Source organism: Triplophysa rosa, linkage group LG13 (genome assembly GCF_024868665.1).
Source record: "Triplophysa rosa linkage group LG13, Trosa_1v2, whole genome shotgun sequence".
NCBI lineage: Eukaryota > Metazoa > Chordata > Actinopteri > Cypriniformes > Nemacheilidae > Triplophysa > Triplophysa rosa.
In genome coordinates this window covers 18,369,721-18,385,463 of record NC_079902.1, presented here as the reverse complement: position 1 = coordinate 18,385,463, position 15,743 = coordinate 18,369,721, and the positions used below count along the sequence as shown (strand labels likewise).

The window sequence follows — 15,743 nt, the reverse complement described above, 5'->3', positions numbered from 1 at the left end:
AGGCTAATCGGGACAGATTTTACCTGAGATGAATGTCAGAAAGTGTCCGAATTTATTTTTATTCACCCTACATTCAAATAAATGCTTAGTTTTGGTAATCCAATGCTTTGTAGCCATATGTACGCATGTGCATGTAAAGAATCAAAAACGTATAAATAGCGCCATCCTGTGTTCAAAAGAATCACGCTTTGCCAACTGAACATAATGTGCTTAATATTGTTATTTTTGTATATTCGTTTCCAGTTTGCATTTTTAGTTAGACATTTTTATCATATTCAAACAATAACTTAATTCAAATAAATTATATTAATATAGTTAGTTATATTTTTAGTAATACATCTTAAACGTTCTGTCTTCATCAAGTAGTATAATTTATGTTGCAATCTGTCTATTATTTCTTTTTACAGTACAGTTTTTTCAGTTTTACAGTTACCTATGATGCCTTATTTTTTTGCATTCGTTTTATTTGTTTATCAATATCACGTGAGCGCGCGCGGTGACGCCACAGCGAAGATGGCGGACTCGCTGGGTGTCGGGGTGTTAGAGGAAAAGGATCCCGAAAATAACGATCACGAAGAGGTGAAATGTTCTTGGGCGGGTGCGTCAGGAGCTGGGAAGGTAAACGTCGCTTCCCCGGAGGTCAAGATGGCGGAAACTCTGGGATTTTACGAGAAAACAGAAGTTCGAGGCGAGCAGCGCGAGCGCGCAGGTGAGCTTGAGCGTCGGACTGACCTTCGCTTTAGTTTCCAACGTGTAACTGATCTTTACCTAGATTTAACTCCTGCCCTGCTAGTTTGTTCAGTGTTCCACATCTACAGTTTTTGAAATTTTTTTTTTTCATCATAGCTTGCTTGCTTTGCTTGCTAGAGTATCCCTTATCATGTATATGTGGCAATCACTGTACATGTAAACTAATGCAGTGACAGAACCAGCTTGCATGTGTTGAATGCAGCTCTGTCTTTACGGTACCGTATCTGTACTGTCCTGTAGGGTTATAGCAAACTTGTATACCTACTTTACTACCTGAATCCTAAAAACCATGAAACCTAAGTTTTGCTGTACATAGTGTGTTCAGATCATGTGTGCAACTTTTGCTTGTTTGTTTTAAACAATCGTTTGAGAATAGTTGAAAGCTGAATCATAAGTCAATAGCATTGAATAACTTCATTCTCTCAATCACACAGATTCAGTGGACCCTGATGATCCGTCTCTGGTGCGGTTCATGTGTGCAGAACTGACCAGGGGATACTTCCTGGAGCACAATGAGGCAAAGTACACTGAGAGGAGGGAAAGAGTGTACACCTGCATGAGGATACCTAGAGAACTGGAGAGGGTGGGTCACGCAATACTCTTTTTTTTTTCTAAAGAGGATTTAGGTGTGTTATCTCACATTACCATCGTTTCAGGTAAACCTGCATTACAGACCTAGTTTTTGTGAGTTTGTGAGATTATCAAGTCATTTAAAGAAATTTTAAAAAATGATGTGTTTTGTTTACAATGGTAATTATTTTAGACCGCCTCTTCAAGGTTCAAGGTGAAGGCATACCAACAGGTTTACTGAAAAACAAACAAGAAATATAACCCATTATTTATTGAAAGTCTTTTCCTGTGTCTCATTTTCATTTTTGCCTAAAATAATGCTTTTAAGGGATAGTTCACCCAAAAATGAAAATTCTGTCATCATTTACTCACCCTCAGATTGTTCCAAACCTGTATATTTGTTTTGTTCTGTTTAACACAAAGGAAGATATTTGGAAGAATTACAATAACCAAACAGATCTCGTCCCCCATTGACTCCCACAGTATATTCCCTATTATGGCGGTAAATCGGGGATGAGATCGGTTTGGTTACTGACATTCTTCCAAATATCTTCCTTTGTGTTCAGCAGAAGAAATAAATGTATACAGGTTTGGAACAATCTGAGGGTGAGTAAATGTCATGACTGATTATTAAAAATGTTATAATATAGCCTATAATGTAGTCACACAATGATAAAGTCGTGAAACATCATAAATGTGTTTATTGGTTTTAAAAGTTAAAGGGATAGTTCACCCCAAAATAAAACAGGGATTTAAATTTTTGTGGGGAACTGAACAGCGTTTTGTAATTTATACAGAAAATCCCGAGTGTGGAAGTTGAGACGTCTATATGACATGATTTAACATTAAAACATTATCTATATACAGAGACTAAAATAGGCCATTCCGTGATTTGATGGCTTGAAACTATACAAATGGCCGATCTAGTCACTGTAATATAAACGCGTTGAAGTCTCTACTGAAAGCATACATTTAAATGATCTAAAACCGCAGCATGCAGCGTTTGCCCGCTGTATGAATGACGTAGGTGCGCCATCTAGTGGCTGTGTATGGAAGTCTCGTGAGGCCACAATATTCTTTACTTTTTGTTCAATTATTGTTAAAGGAATTATTGCTGATTACAATAAAATTTAAAGTAGGCCTAGTATAAACTACTCAAGGGCCATTTGTAAATGCCATCTTATTTGACATTAGCCAAAGATATTTGCACAAACCTTCAACCTATTTTATTAAATATTGTTTAGGTGACTGTTAAACTAATAAACATTTGATTCACTTAATAGGACTAGGTGTTATAATCCCACTATTTCAGAACAGTTGAAGTTCCCAATAGGACATTTCCCACGCCTTATGCTTGACAGGGGGAAGCAGTCAAGAACAGACGGAATTGGAAAATTATAATAGTTTGTTTTTGTGTTGCTAAGTGAAAAATATATATTTCTGGCAAACAGTTTCCTGTTTTTAATCATGTAAGATTTAATTTGTAACATTAAAGACTATTTTTGGGGGGGGGTTGGGGTTGGGCGAGGATGCGTGCGGTCTTCCTTCTTTTTTGTCCTTGGCTGATCACATGCCTGATAAAAATTCTTTCATCATTTACTCGCTCTCAGATTGTTCCAGATCTGTAAAAGTCTTTGTTCTGCTGAACAGAAGGGAAGAAATTTGGAAGAATGTCTGCAAGGAAACAGATCTCATCCCCCTTTGACTCCCATAGTATTTATTTTTCCTACTATGGCAATAAATGGATTATGAGATCTGTTTGGTTGCTGAAATTCTTCAAAATATCTTCTTTTGTGTTCAACAGAACAAGGACATTTATACAGGTTTGGAACAACTGAAGGGTGAGTAAATTTTCATTTTTGGTTGAACTGTCCCTTTAATCTGGATTACTTGTGAGTGGCTCAACATGTCTAACGTGCTGTGTATGCACGTAGCACGATCCTTAAAAAACACCAAAAAGAACATATGATTAAATATAACACAACTATAAGTGAAGCATTCATAAGTGGATTTCTCCTGAAAAGTGTTAACACTGTGGCTCTGTGTTACATGCAGAATTGCCCTGCATGTTTGAGTTCCCTGAGACATTGGCTCAACTAAGGCTTTTTTCACATCTATTTCATGACTCCAATGCACACACTCCACCTTTAAATATGGTAAAATATGGTAACTGTACTATTTTGTTAAATCGAGCTAACTGTACTATTCATGAAGACACTTAATCAGCCAAAAGTCCTCTTTAACATCCACAGAAAGTGTTGAACTGTTTGTTGCCGCTAGATGGCAATATTGGCTTAACAAAAAAATGTTCAGAGCATAACATGTTTTATCTTTCATAGGATTTTATTGAGATGGCAGTGATTGTCATAGTGAATAATATGCATGATTTCAGATGTTCACATGACATTTTTAGACACATGGTGCTCAAGTCCAGGTCTGCACGCACAGGTTTGTGTAATATACTGTGCTCATGTTGACAGCTGAGGTATGTGCACAGTGCACACAAAGACTGCTCTGTGACTTTAAAGCCGCTCCGCCCCACAAACCTTAGTAAACGCACAATGAACACTCAAGACACGAGCGAGACAGTGTTTAGATGCTGACCTGGAAACAGTTCTTAGAAAGATTTTTTAGAATGCACACAAATGAGAATAGAGCTGATGATGGTCAGTACATATATAACAGCCATGTCACTAAAGTTTTAGTTTCCTACAATTCATTATGTTTTCTTAGGAAGTACCATCCTCTTAGTGAATACTTTCTTTAACAAATAACTAAGCGTTCTTATGATTTTCCACTTCTACGAGTTCAGAATGGTTGCTGTCATTCGATGTATTTTCTCTGAGCAGGTAAGGTTTTATTTTTGCGCCTGTTTTCTTTGTTTTCATAGGGTTGTTGTGTTTGTTGTCTAACAAGCTTTTATTTTTGTACCTCCTGGGGAACATGGCCCCCGGTGTTCACGCTCGGTATTTAAAGAGCCAGTTGCTTGCGGTGATGTTATCGTTTTTGATTTGTTTTTAATGGTCTCTCTCTGAAACGGAGAAGTGCCCCCTGAACACGAAGAAGATTTTAAGGTTACAGAGTGCTGGCGGACATCTTCAGACCCCCAGACATCACACCCCTCAGTCAGTGTGCTCAAGCGTGTCAAGCATCAGTGCCTCTGAGGAAGATGATGTCACTTTCATTTCATTATAACGTGACGGAATGCAAATATAACAAAGAGTTATGCTTCGCAGAGGCATTGTTGAAACTGTGTTTTCTACAGTGGCTGTGGGAAACGTCTTTTTTCCCAGAATGTTGCCTGTTTCTATGCACTTGTGCCCATGATGTCACTGTTTATCTTCTCCTGCAGTTGATAATCTTCGGGTTCTTCCTGTGCCTGGACGCCTTTCTGTACGTGTTCACCCTGCTGCCCCTGAGAACACTGCTGGCTTTTCTGAGGTTGTTGACCATTCCTTGCTGCGGCCTCGGGTAACACATCACAATTCCTTTAAAAACATGTTTACTTTTAAGTGTTATGCAATAAGCAGTGATGCAATAAGGCGGCTAAGTTGTCTATTTAATAAGCTAAGTAGTAGAAATTATTTCAGAAACACAGACCCAATTTCGTCCCCTATATTGACACTGTTATGTTTCTACTAAACGATGTTTCTTCATACAGTAAGAGTACGGTCTCTAATGTGTGCCTCTCCCTCCTCTCATCAGCGATAATGTTTGCCCTTATTGCAGACGGAGCAGGTAGGCCGCCTGCCTTCGCCGTGACCCATCTCAAACAATCCCACGAGACCATTTTCATTCTGTGTTTGGTCCATACGTTTTTATGGGCATGTGACTGTGGCGTTTACTTGGCAGTGTGTTTGTGTTGCTGGTCTGTGATTATTCTTCATCGCTCTTGGATGGGCTAGATAGCTTATTATATGATGGCACAGTCGTTTTTACTGTCAGTTGTTGGCTGGTGTCTGATGGTTGAAGAGCTTGTTGACTGTGTGATAAATGAAGGGCTCTGTGTATCGGTGTGTGCGGTGCTGGTATAACACAGAGGCGCTACATTACATGGATTCCTGCTAAAGCTGGTGATGTGTAACGATGTTGGTGGTTTGCTGGGTTTAAGTGGTCTTTAGCTGGTTTAGCTTGGCTCTTAAATCGTGTCAAGCTGGTTTTCATCTGACCAGCTGACTTGTGCCCAAAAACTCCTATAAACCAAGCTGACTTGCTTTGTGGCCAAGTAGAACCAGTGAAACCACCTTAGGTTGTTTTCAGCAAGGATATTTGGTCCAGGTCTTGACACGAATGGTAGCGGCTGTTCCTGTTCTCTTTAAACTGCAAATAGGTTTAACTGGATCCTCAGATTCTTTTGTGGAGTCCATAAATGTTGTGCAGAAATATCCCTATATGAATGAACAGATAGTTTGCATTTAGGGCTGTCACGATAAACCGACGATAAATATCACATGATTTATGCACAGCTTTTGAGTGAAGTACGGGAAAGTGCTGCTGCATCCGAAAGCCAGAGGGCGCTCTCCTGCGGAAACTCCAAATACGCACTGCAGAAGAAGACCATAACACTAGAATCTAGGAAATGCCTATGGACATCTTTTTAACACTGTTACTCATAGGGCTGTCACGATTATTAAATTTGATTGACGATTAATTGTCTAATAAATCATTGAGATTATGACGATTAATTGTCTGTTTTTGAGCTTTGACATATAATTCTCATACATTTTTGATTCAGCGATTGAAACGAACGTATTGTTCTGAATACAAGACTGTTTTTTCTTGGAAATACATCGGAAAAAATTGGGTCATCATATATTTATGGTTTAGGCTTTTACCGGTCAATAATACAACCGCCAAATACTTGTAAATTAAGTAAATTGATCAGGTGTGAATTGAAGCCACCATTAAAACACTATCAGTCATAGAAAGCGTCTAGTCTGTTTTTTTCTCACCTGCAAGACTACAATAAAATTTTACTTGTGTTAATGAAATTTTGGTAGACTGGTTTTCACACTGAGATTTGCTTAAATAATATTAAATTGTACTGCAGGTAATTTGTATGTTTTAGTTTTTTTTTAAGTGATTGTGTTGTGGTGGTACATTTTACAAGTATTACCATGCTTTAGTTACAATATATACACTAAAATATGCAATATGCAGATACACTACAGCTCCCCCTAGTGTCTTCTATAGAGATGTGCAATAATTGCGATGATCTGAAACCATGGCGATGAGACGATTATTTAATAATCGTGACAGCCCAAGTTACTCAAGCATCATCAGGTATTTTTATGATAATAAAGTACTGTATATTTATAATGATCATGTTTGACGGGTGTTGCTTTTTCAAATGCACATTATAAGGGACTCAAACTCGCACCTCTTTTAGATCGAGCAGCATTAAAAAAATATATCGACACATTGCATATCGCAGCTAGCTCGATTACAATAGGATTTAGTGGTATCACGATAAATTATCGGGCAGCCCGTCATGTATCTGTAAAACCTAGAGAAATTGATTAAGATGCTCATATTGACAGTTTAACCGTTAACTGATAGTTAAAATTTTGACCGGTTAATACTATCAGTTAAACGACTTAAAAGGTATGTTTATTTTAAGTTTAATAATATTAATAATATTTTTAGTAATAAAAATAATTTAATAATACGTTTTTAAATAACTATTAAATGGTACATGTTTTTAGTTTTCTGTATGGTGAAAGAAAAACATGCTACGCATTAACTCACGGAGCGTGCAGATGCGTGCGACTAGGTGTAAATGCCCTCCGAAATGTTTTAGATTTGCTTGCTGGGAAAATGAGACCATACTGCAGCTGCCATTTGTCTGCATAGTAAATGAACCATTTTGTATAGAGTTTTTTTATTTAAAAATTGTAGAAGTTGTTGCTTTGTGTTCTTGTTTGATGCATTGTGTATTTAAAGCTTCATAATTATCCTCTCCAGCACATTTATTCTGCTTTTGCAATAAAAACAAAGCATCCCCTTGACATCCCTGTTTTTAGAGAAGAATGTTTCTAATTTCTCATTCCGAAAATGAAAAAGTGAAATTATGAAAACATGAAAGGCGTAACTAATAAGCTAATAAGCCCAACACAAAATACCATGATGGTGTTTTCTGAAGGACCTTTGAATACCATGATAAAGGGACAGATCACCCCAAAATGAAAATTCTGTCATCATTTACTCACCCTCAAGTTGTTCCAAACCTGTATGAATTACTTTGAAGATATTTGGAAGAATGTTAGCCATTTTTATTTCTGGTACATCACTGACTACCATAGTAGGAAGCGTTAAAATGGTGGTCAAAGGTTTCCCAGAATTGTTTGCTGTCATTTTGTGTTCAACAGAACAAAAAAAATTAAACTTTTTTTCTACTGATGTTTCGGAACTGAAAATTGCTAACATTCTTCCAAATATCTCTCTTTGTGTTCAACAGAGCAGAGAAATTCATATGGGTTCGGAACAACTTCAGGGTGAGGAAATGGTGACAGAATTGTATTTTTGGGTGAACTATCCCTTTAATACCATGGGTGATAAATATGCTTTTTTGTAAAGATTTGTCATATAAACGCATAAATTTTGCTGCAGAATCATTGCACTCTGTGAAATGAAGAATCTCACTTGACTTTCTATACTAGTGGCTGTTATTTGGTTGCTATGAGACTTACAGGACCTGCTGGTCAGGTGTTGGAGGCTTTTGTCTGCGATTTGTTTATTGTTTGATGTTGAATTGCATTTTTCCATGAACGTTTGCGAAGGTTCCTCCTTTGATACCTCGAGTGACAGTGATATATCTGACACCCGGAGCACAGCATGTTTTGCACAGCTTTGAATTACAGCTCAGCTTCACAAATAAACCTGAGAGCATTAATTCAATCATCTTCTGTTAAAAATGTCTCGGCTGTGAAGAAAGAGGGGTGTGATAGATGTCAACACTAAACTGAATTATGTTGTTTTCTCATTGTCCTTGCATCAGAGAAATGCACGATTCTTGAGTTGTTCAAGTGTGTTGGTGTTTTGGTTGTCATTGTCATTTTTCTGTCTCATTTTGCTCTTTTGTAAATGTGTTTATTGAGTGTGTTTTATTGTGTGTGTTTGTCAGCGGCTCTCGGTTCATGCAGCCTGCTCAGGTGTGTGATCTGCTGAAAGGTTTAATCATGGTGCTTTGTTACTTCATGATGCACTACGTCGATTATGCCATGATGTACCACCTGATCCGGGGTCAGTCAGTCATCAAACTCTATATCATCTACAACATGCTGGAGGTACAGTACTGTTTTTCATTCACTGATTACTGATTGTGTTTTGTGGATTGTGTTTTAAGTGTGATTTCATCTTTAGGTGGCAGATCGTCTCTTCTCGTCCTTTGGGCAGGACATTCTGGATGCTCTTTACTGGACGGCCACTGAGCCTAAGTCACAGAAGAGAGCCCACATTGGAGTCATTCCTCATTTCTTTATGGCCGTCTTCTATGTCTGTATCCTTTTAGGGTATAAGCTACGAAGACTTCTTACAAATGTTTCATGATGCGTTGTTATTTAGTGTGGTTATCATTACAGATTATAACTAAATTCGATTTGCTGTGTTTAAGCGTTAAAGACCCAATCGCATAACATTTTTTAGATTTGTGGCTATGTAACCAAACATAAGGTTATCGATTTAAAAAATGCAATTACCCAATAACAAATGTCTCTAGATTACAGTTGTGTTTGTTTAACCATTTCAGGGCTGCCAACCAAAAGGTTGCCAGTTCTATTCCTACTAAATATGATAAATAAGCCTTCGTGATCTATGGTGACATCATGCCACAGCAAAAACTGTGGTTGTATCTTCAGTGGTTTATTTTCCTGAATGTAATTTTGTCGCAGTTCTTCATGCCATCCTCATCATGGTTCAGGCCTCTACGCTCAATGTTGCCTTCAACTCGCATAACAAATCACTGCTCACCATCATGATGTCCAACAATGTAAGTGTGTGCTCACATTCACACACAAACAGTGAAATTCTCTGAATCATAATGATCAAATGTCACTATATAAATCACAGCCACGGAAAAAATTAGGAGACCTTTTCAAAACTATTTTCAGGTTTTTTTGATAGTCTATTTATAGGTATGTGTTTAGGAAAATGATTATTTAGTTTTATTCTGTGAAATACTAACAATATTTCTCCCAAATTTCAAACAAAAAGATTGTTTCTATTTGCATTTATTTGCTGAAAATGAAAACTGGAGAAACAGGTCAAAATAACTGAAAAGATGCTCTGTATTTTTTCAGACTTCAAATACTGCAAAGAAAACAAGTTCATATTCACTTTTATTAATCAATACAACAGTAACATTTGTTCATGTATTTAGGAAAAATTCATAAATATTTTTTTATATTTTTATCACAGTTTTCATGCGTCTTGTCATGCTGTCAGTCTTTCACATTGTTGTTGGATGACTTTATCACTCCTGAGGTTTGATTTTGTTGAAATTCAACAGGAATTGCCACAGTACATCTAGAAATGCTGAATAAATTATCTTAACTTTTTCCACGGCTGTATATAGTGCTTGGAAACTAAATCAAAAGGTTTTAAAGGCATGTACTTGTCTGTTTTAGTTTGTTGAAATCAAAGGAAGTGTGTTCAAAAAGTTTGAGAAGAACAACCTCTTTCAGATGTCTAACAGCGGTGAGTCAAAGTCACATTCGCCTTGACACAGTGAAGGTTTTGGCAGTCATGCATTATGGTTTTTTGTTTGTATCAGTACAGTCTGCTGTGACACGAGGACATTTAAAACCGAAAACTTTGCTGTAGTGTCACTTAATCTCTCTCTCTCTGAGTGATACAAAACCATAAAGCAGTTCTGGTGTTACATCAGCGTTATCATCCAATCAGAACTGTTGCATAATGTAGATTATACTGTATACAGGGATTATATCCACAGTAGTTTACCTCGCAGTGATTCTGATTCTTCAAATAACTTGAATTTGTAAGGTTTATAAAATACTTCACAGAGCAGGTGACAAAACGTTACGTGTGGGCTGACTCGCACCTGTTACAGCATCTTTTCGAAATCCTAATCAATGCTCTCCGAGCTTCTTTCTGATAACGCTCGGTGAGATGCTGACAGGCTGCGGCGCAGTTTGACATCCTCTTTCCTCCGGCAGCTCTGCTCTTTATGAAAGACCAGCTGATACACCAGAAGGGAGAATAGATGCTGATTACAAACCTCCCCCCTACAAACGGTCACTTAACCTTGTGGTCGTCCATTCAAGTGTTCAAGTTATTATTGTGATGAAATAATCCCTGAAACACAACCTGTTGCAAAATATTCATGGATCAAAGGCATTAGCATCTTTTGAAGTTAACCAACAGCTTTGTGCCGAATGCAAATGTGGTGGCTCATGTTTTGGGTTTATGTCTGTCTTGCAGATATCAAGGAACGATTCACCAATTACATTTTGCTTCTTATTGTTTGCCTGAGGAACATGGAGCAGTTTTCCTGGAAATCAGGTGCAGATTTGGATTAATGTTAAAATTAGCCTTGGTCTAAAAGATGACTTCTTTATAGTAAGACTTACAGTATAGAGATTTTGCACAACTTAACAGAATTTGCTTGTTTTGATATTGTTTTCAGATCACCTCTGGGTGCTGCTGCCGGATGTCTTCATGGTGATCACCTCCGAGGTTGCCGTTGACGCCGTCAAGCATGCCTTCATCACTAAATTCAATGACATCACGGCTGATGTGAGAGCTGTAGTTTTTTTTTCCTGCTTTTTAAAGCTTCACTTTTACCATTGTGTTTCTAGGCACCCATACAAGGTGCGCTATCATCGCCCCAAATACAGGCACCACATATGAACTTTGTCCCATTTTTTATTTTAGGTCTACAGTGAATATAAAGCCAGTTTAGCTTTTGAGCTCGTCAGCAGTCGGCAACAGAATGTAAGTGTGAATTTGTGTTCTGTAATATAAAATGAACCGAGCCATGAATATTGAGGGTGCTGTGAGCGTTTGTCGCTTTTTGACCGATATAAATGAATTATGACATGTGTATGTGACAGCTCTGGGCTCTGTAAACGGCAAAAAATGCTTTAAAGCCCAATAGTAATGAAAAGCTCACTGATATCTGGTGCATTCATGAACAGGCGTACACAGACTACAGCGATTCAGTGGCACGAAGGATGGGCTTCATTCCTTTGCCTCTGGCTGTTCTGGTGAGATTTCGAACTCTTTTAAGCTGTTATTACGTATATTAAACATTTTGTTTATTGTTTATCTTTTACATCTGGTATTAACCATTTAATGCATAAGTTTATGACAACCTCAGTCAGAATTGTTTTTGTTTTATTACAAGCATTTGTTAGTGGTAGAATATATAATTATTTATATTTTATACAAGTATGAGATTGTTACCATAAAGCACATGTGATCAGTAATTTTGTTGTTTTGTGTTTTTTTTCCTCCTTCAGCTGATTCGAGTGGTGATGAGCTCAGTAAAGATCCAGGGCGCTCTCTCATCTGTCTGTCTGCTTCTCTTTTATCTTGGGTAAAATTCATTCAATCAATCAGTTTCCATTATATCATGTGAAATTATGACATATCCCTCAGCATGCAGTCGGCTCTCGACAGACCTAGTTTATTTGATTAATACTGTTCTCCTGCTGTGTTTTTGAAAACCAAGTCTGTAAAAAGATGTTTTAGTAGTTATCCTCTGCTAGGCGTTTTCTTTTTTTTTCTCTGCAGATTAATAACACTGAAAGTGTTGAATAGCATTGTTCTGCTGGGAAAGGCCTGCCGCTATGTCAAGGAAGCCAATATGGAGGGGAAGTTGTTTGGCAGGCCGACCGCTCAAGCTCCAAAACAGCATCCCAAGAAAACCGACCAGGCCACATCTCCTCCACCGCCAGGTAACATCGGTTTAGAAGAAATATGATTTTTTTTTGTCACCATTGCATAAAGCAGATTTTATATTACATACATTTTTGTCAAAGTTTTTTTTCTGTTTCACATCATAAGACTTGATATAATGGTAAATGGAATTCTTTCTTTCTCTCAGACAAACCTAGAGTTCATCGACCCTCCATTTCCGTAACCAAGCAACCGTCCCCAAGGGCCAGGCGTTCCCCCCCAGCTCCACCCCCCATCACTCAGGTGACCAGTGATCCTCCCCCGGATTCTTCCCCTAAACCCGAGGAGGGCACCAGCCAGGCACCAGAATCCACTGAACTTAAACACAGACCCTCAAAAAAAGACCTGCTGGAGATAGACCGCTTCACAATATGCGGCAACCGAATCGGGTGAACTTGAAATCCATCACCATAGTAACTGCTCAGGAATGAAAGTTGAGAATCCTCGGGTTTGTCATCGTCGCAAGTTGTTTTTAAGCCCAGAGGGTTCTTCCGAGAATTATAGCAGTCTTCTCGAATGGGAAAATGATATTTTCCTCCGCTTTGCAGAATATCTACCAAAGGAGGCAGGAAGCATGAAGCATTCCAGATGAAGACAAAGAATACGTTCGCCCTCGGCCAGCTGGCGTATTACAGACTTGCAATCTAGTATATGTTGCTTTAGGAAACGTCTCTGTCTCACACCTTATCAGAGCAAGAACATCCTGTTAAATGTGCCATGAACTTGTTGCAAATTAGTCTTTGTCCACCCACTCGAAAATAGTCTTGAGTGGAAACTAAATATCATATATCATTTAATAAAGCCTTAGAGAGAGACAATTTTCACCTATCAATTTCATAAAACACTCACAAAAGTATATACCCATTTTGGCCCCAACACAGTCCTAAACTGGTTTAGCGATGATGTTGCCATTTAGAAATGGCTCAGTCTGGCAAATATGCCTTTTTATACTGTAGTTGTAAAGTATTTGCTTCAGCTGAAACTTTTTAACAGATATATTATGTTGTCATAAAACTCATGACTCACAGTGAAGAGTTGGCAGCACTTATGCTTGATCATTCAGCTCTGAAGTTTCTCACAAATGTCCTCAAGGAGCCAAACCAGCTGACTGAACTTTGCACTGATTTACCACGTTGTCTTAAGCTGTACATTAAAGTATTGTTTGATTGTTTGTTTACTATGACATTCACATGTTTACATCAGCCATGAAAGAAATAACTGAACCTAACATAAGAAGTGCATCAATTAAATAGAAGTGTTTTATTTTTTCAGTGCACTTTTGGAATAGCATATTTTGAAGGTCAATAATTTGTGACCAATCATACCAAGAGATTATATTGTTTGACATGATTGCTGTTTGTTGAGTTCAATGTTAAATTATAATCTAAAAGTAAATAGTGCAGTGCCATGTTTATACAGTTTTATAGTCTTGCTTTTGAATGGAAGATTGTATTTCATGTGAAATGTCACAACAAAATGTGAATCTGTACAACCCTTTTTTTGTGTGCGGTGAAGAGGTACGTCATTTGCATAATTTAAATGTATCTAGATTTAATTTTATTATAATTATAACAACCAGATCGCTGTTTTTGGACACATTCTAAAAATGGTTGCACAGGTTTTCTCATTTGTTTTTGTTTTAATGCCGTTTGTTTTGTGTAACAGCAAGACTCATTTTGGGACTCAAAATAAAAGTTTTTTTGTAGTTTGTTTAACTCTGTTTTGCCAGCTTGACTTAAATATTTGCGTGTAGGCCTACTGTATTAAGCTATAGCACCTCAAATGTACCGTGTTTCTAAAGCTAGACAAATAACGGCTTAAATCACCTTGTGTTCATTTAGGAATTCATTCTTTCTCTCTCTGGTATTTAAACGGCGCGTTCTTGTCAATGGCAGTCTGAGACAATAATCTGCCACTGAGTGACCTTCTCTTACAGAATCCACAGACAGCAAGTAATCCACCCTCAGCCGCCTCCATCTCCATGGCTATCTCTGCGAGGTAATCTGTTTACCTCACTCGTCCACCCACTGCGAACATCCATGTCCTTCATTAAAACCTCCAAATACCAGGTACAAACGCTAGATATTTGCAGGGAACACAGAGGAGGTAGAGGTTGTTTCTAAGGCAACAGGATGGCTGTTTGGCTTCAGAATAAAGCGGTTGTTTGTAAATGCACTAAGTTACACATGTTGATGTTAGCATTTTGCAAAACTATGCAGCGTGTTTGATCATCGATGCATTGTGACTACCGTAATCTGTAACTTTAAATAATAGTTTCTTATCCAAACAAGAGTGTCAGTGTTGTGGCATGGTTAGATTTGATCATTGTTGAGTAAAGTCTGACACAAAGCATTCCTTGCCAGTCGCATTCCTGTTAAATCCTTTAATCCAATACAGGAAACGGGAATTTAATCATGGGAATTCCTGTTTTGCTATCATGTTTATACAGTATTCCGCATCTGACATTCTTCATGAAGTAAATGTCCCTCGTGCTTAAATGCTTTTCACAGTAAGGGAGACTTGCTTGGCCTATGAAACCTGCAAGGTGATCGAGGACTTCCAGTTAAGAATAATATCTGTTATTTAATTATTATGGGGGATTAGATTTGTCTTGATGACAGATTAAGTGTTTTAGCTTGTCATATAAAGCACAGTATACATTCATTTCATTCAAATATGAATTTATGTGCAAAGTAGTACACAAGTACCTCATGTTCTTGCTTCAGTACTGCCTTGTGTATATCTTAGTCTAATATGAGGAATATGAGTCATGTTGGCGATACGAGCCCACTCAGTGGGTGAACTTGTTTGGTGATGGAGTACCAAGTGAAAAGCTAAACAAATACAAAAGATTATCCTTGTATGTTGCTTACATAACCGCAACTCTTTATGACTTGTGATTGACATGTTTCTGGATTTTCCTTTGATTTTTGAGAGAGAAAAAGATTAGGTAGGGGTTAAGACTCCTGCAGTAATGTTGCTTTAAGACACACAAAAATTGTTGATCCAGGGATTGATCAGCCTCTAGCATCATAATGGACATTAGTCTAGATGGACTCTAGATGGACATTAGTTGGTCAGTAATGATGTTTCACCTGTTCCACCCATCAACACACCTCAGCAGCTGAGCAGTTACCATGGTGATTTTTTGTCATAGAAATTCTGTTGTGGTTAGCCATGGGAATGTAAGTATATAGACGTTTCAGCAGTGAAACCTACTAGTCCTAAAGACTAGTCTTAAAGATTTTAGTTTAATTGATTCAATTCTTAATGTTCTATTGATTGGGTTTTGGATGTATTTTGAACTTTTAACGTTAGAAACGGGAAGTGCTCCTGGACCAGCTGTTGTTTACATCTTGCAAAATGGTTTATAGCAGGACCATTTTAGATAGTACCTTGAGGAAATACTGTAGGGAAAAAGGTGCACTTTGTAAAATATAGTGTTGTGTTTTAAATGTTTTCATTTGAGAAAGTTGCCAGTTTTACATTTCTGGAGTTGATAAATG

The 15,743-nt window shown here is 37.7% G+C and overlaps 1 protein-coding gene across 3 annotated transcripts; it reads left to right on the top strand.

The window, feature by feature from the left end:
* Positions 1 to 496: 496 nt before the first annotated feature.
* tapt1a (transmembrane anterior posterior transformation 1a) lies at positions 497 to 13,952 on the top strand. Of its 3 annotated transcripts, XM_057349695.1 has the most exons (15): positions 497 to 709; positions 1,185 to 1,333; positions 4,673 to 4,791; positions 5,026 to 5,058; positions 8,444 to 8,606; positions 8,683 to 8,818; positions 9,210 to 9,307; positions 9,945 to 10,014; positions 10,759 to 10,839; positions 10,964 to 11,073; positions 11,212 to 11,271; positions 11,475 to 11,543; positions 11,799 to 11,875; positions 12,073 to 12,236; positions 12,386 to 13,952. In XM_057349695.1, exons 1-15 carry the CDS (start codon positions 514 to 516, stop codon positions 12,628 to 12,630), a joined length of 1,770 nt encoding a protein of 589 aa, XP_057205678.1. In that variant the 5' UTR covers positions 497 to 513; the 3' UTR covers positions 12,631 to 13,952. The 3 variants fall into 3 exon arrangements, with proteins under 3 accessions (XP_057205678.1, XP_057205679.1, XP_057205680.1); XM_057349696.1 differs by lacking the exon at positions 5,026 to 5,058; XM_057349697.1 differs by lacking the exons at positions 497 to 709; positions 1,185 to 1,333 and adding an exon at positions 3,564 to 4,169.
* The last annotated feature ends 1,791 nt before the right edge of the window (positions 13,953 to 15,743 follow it).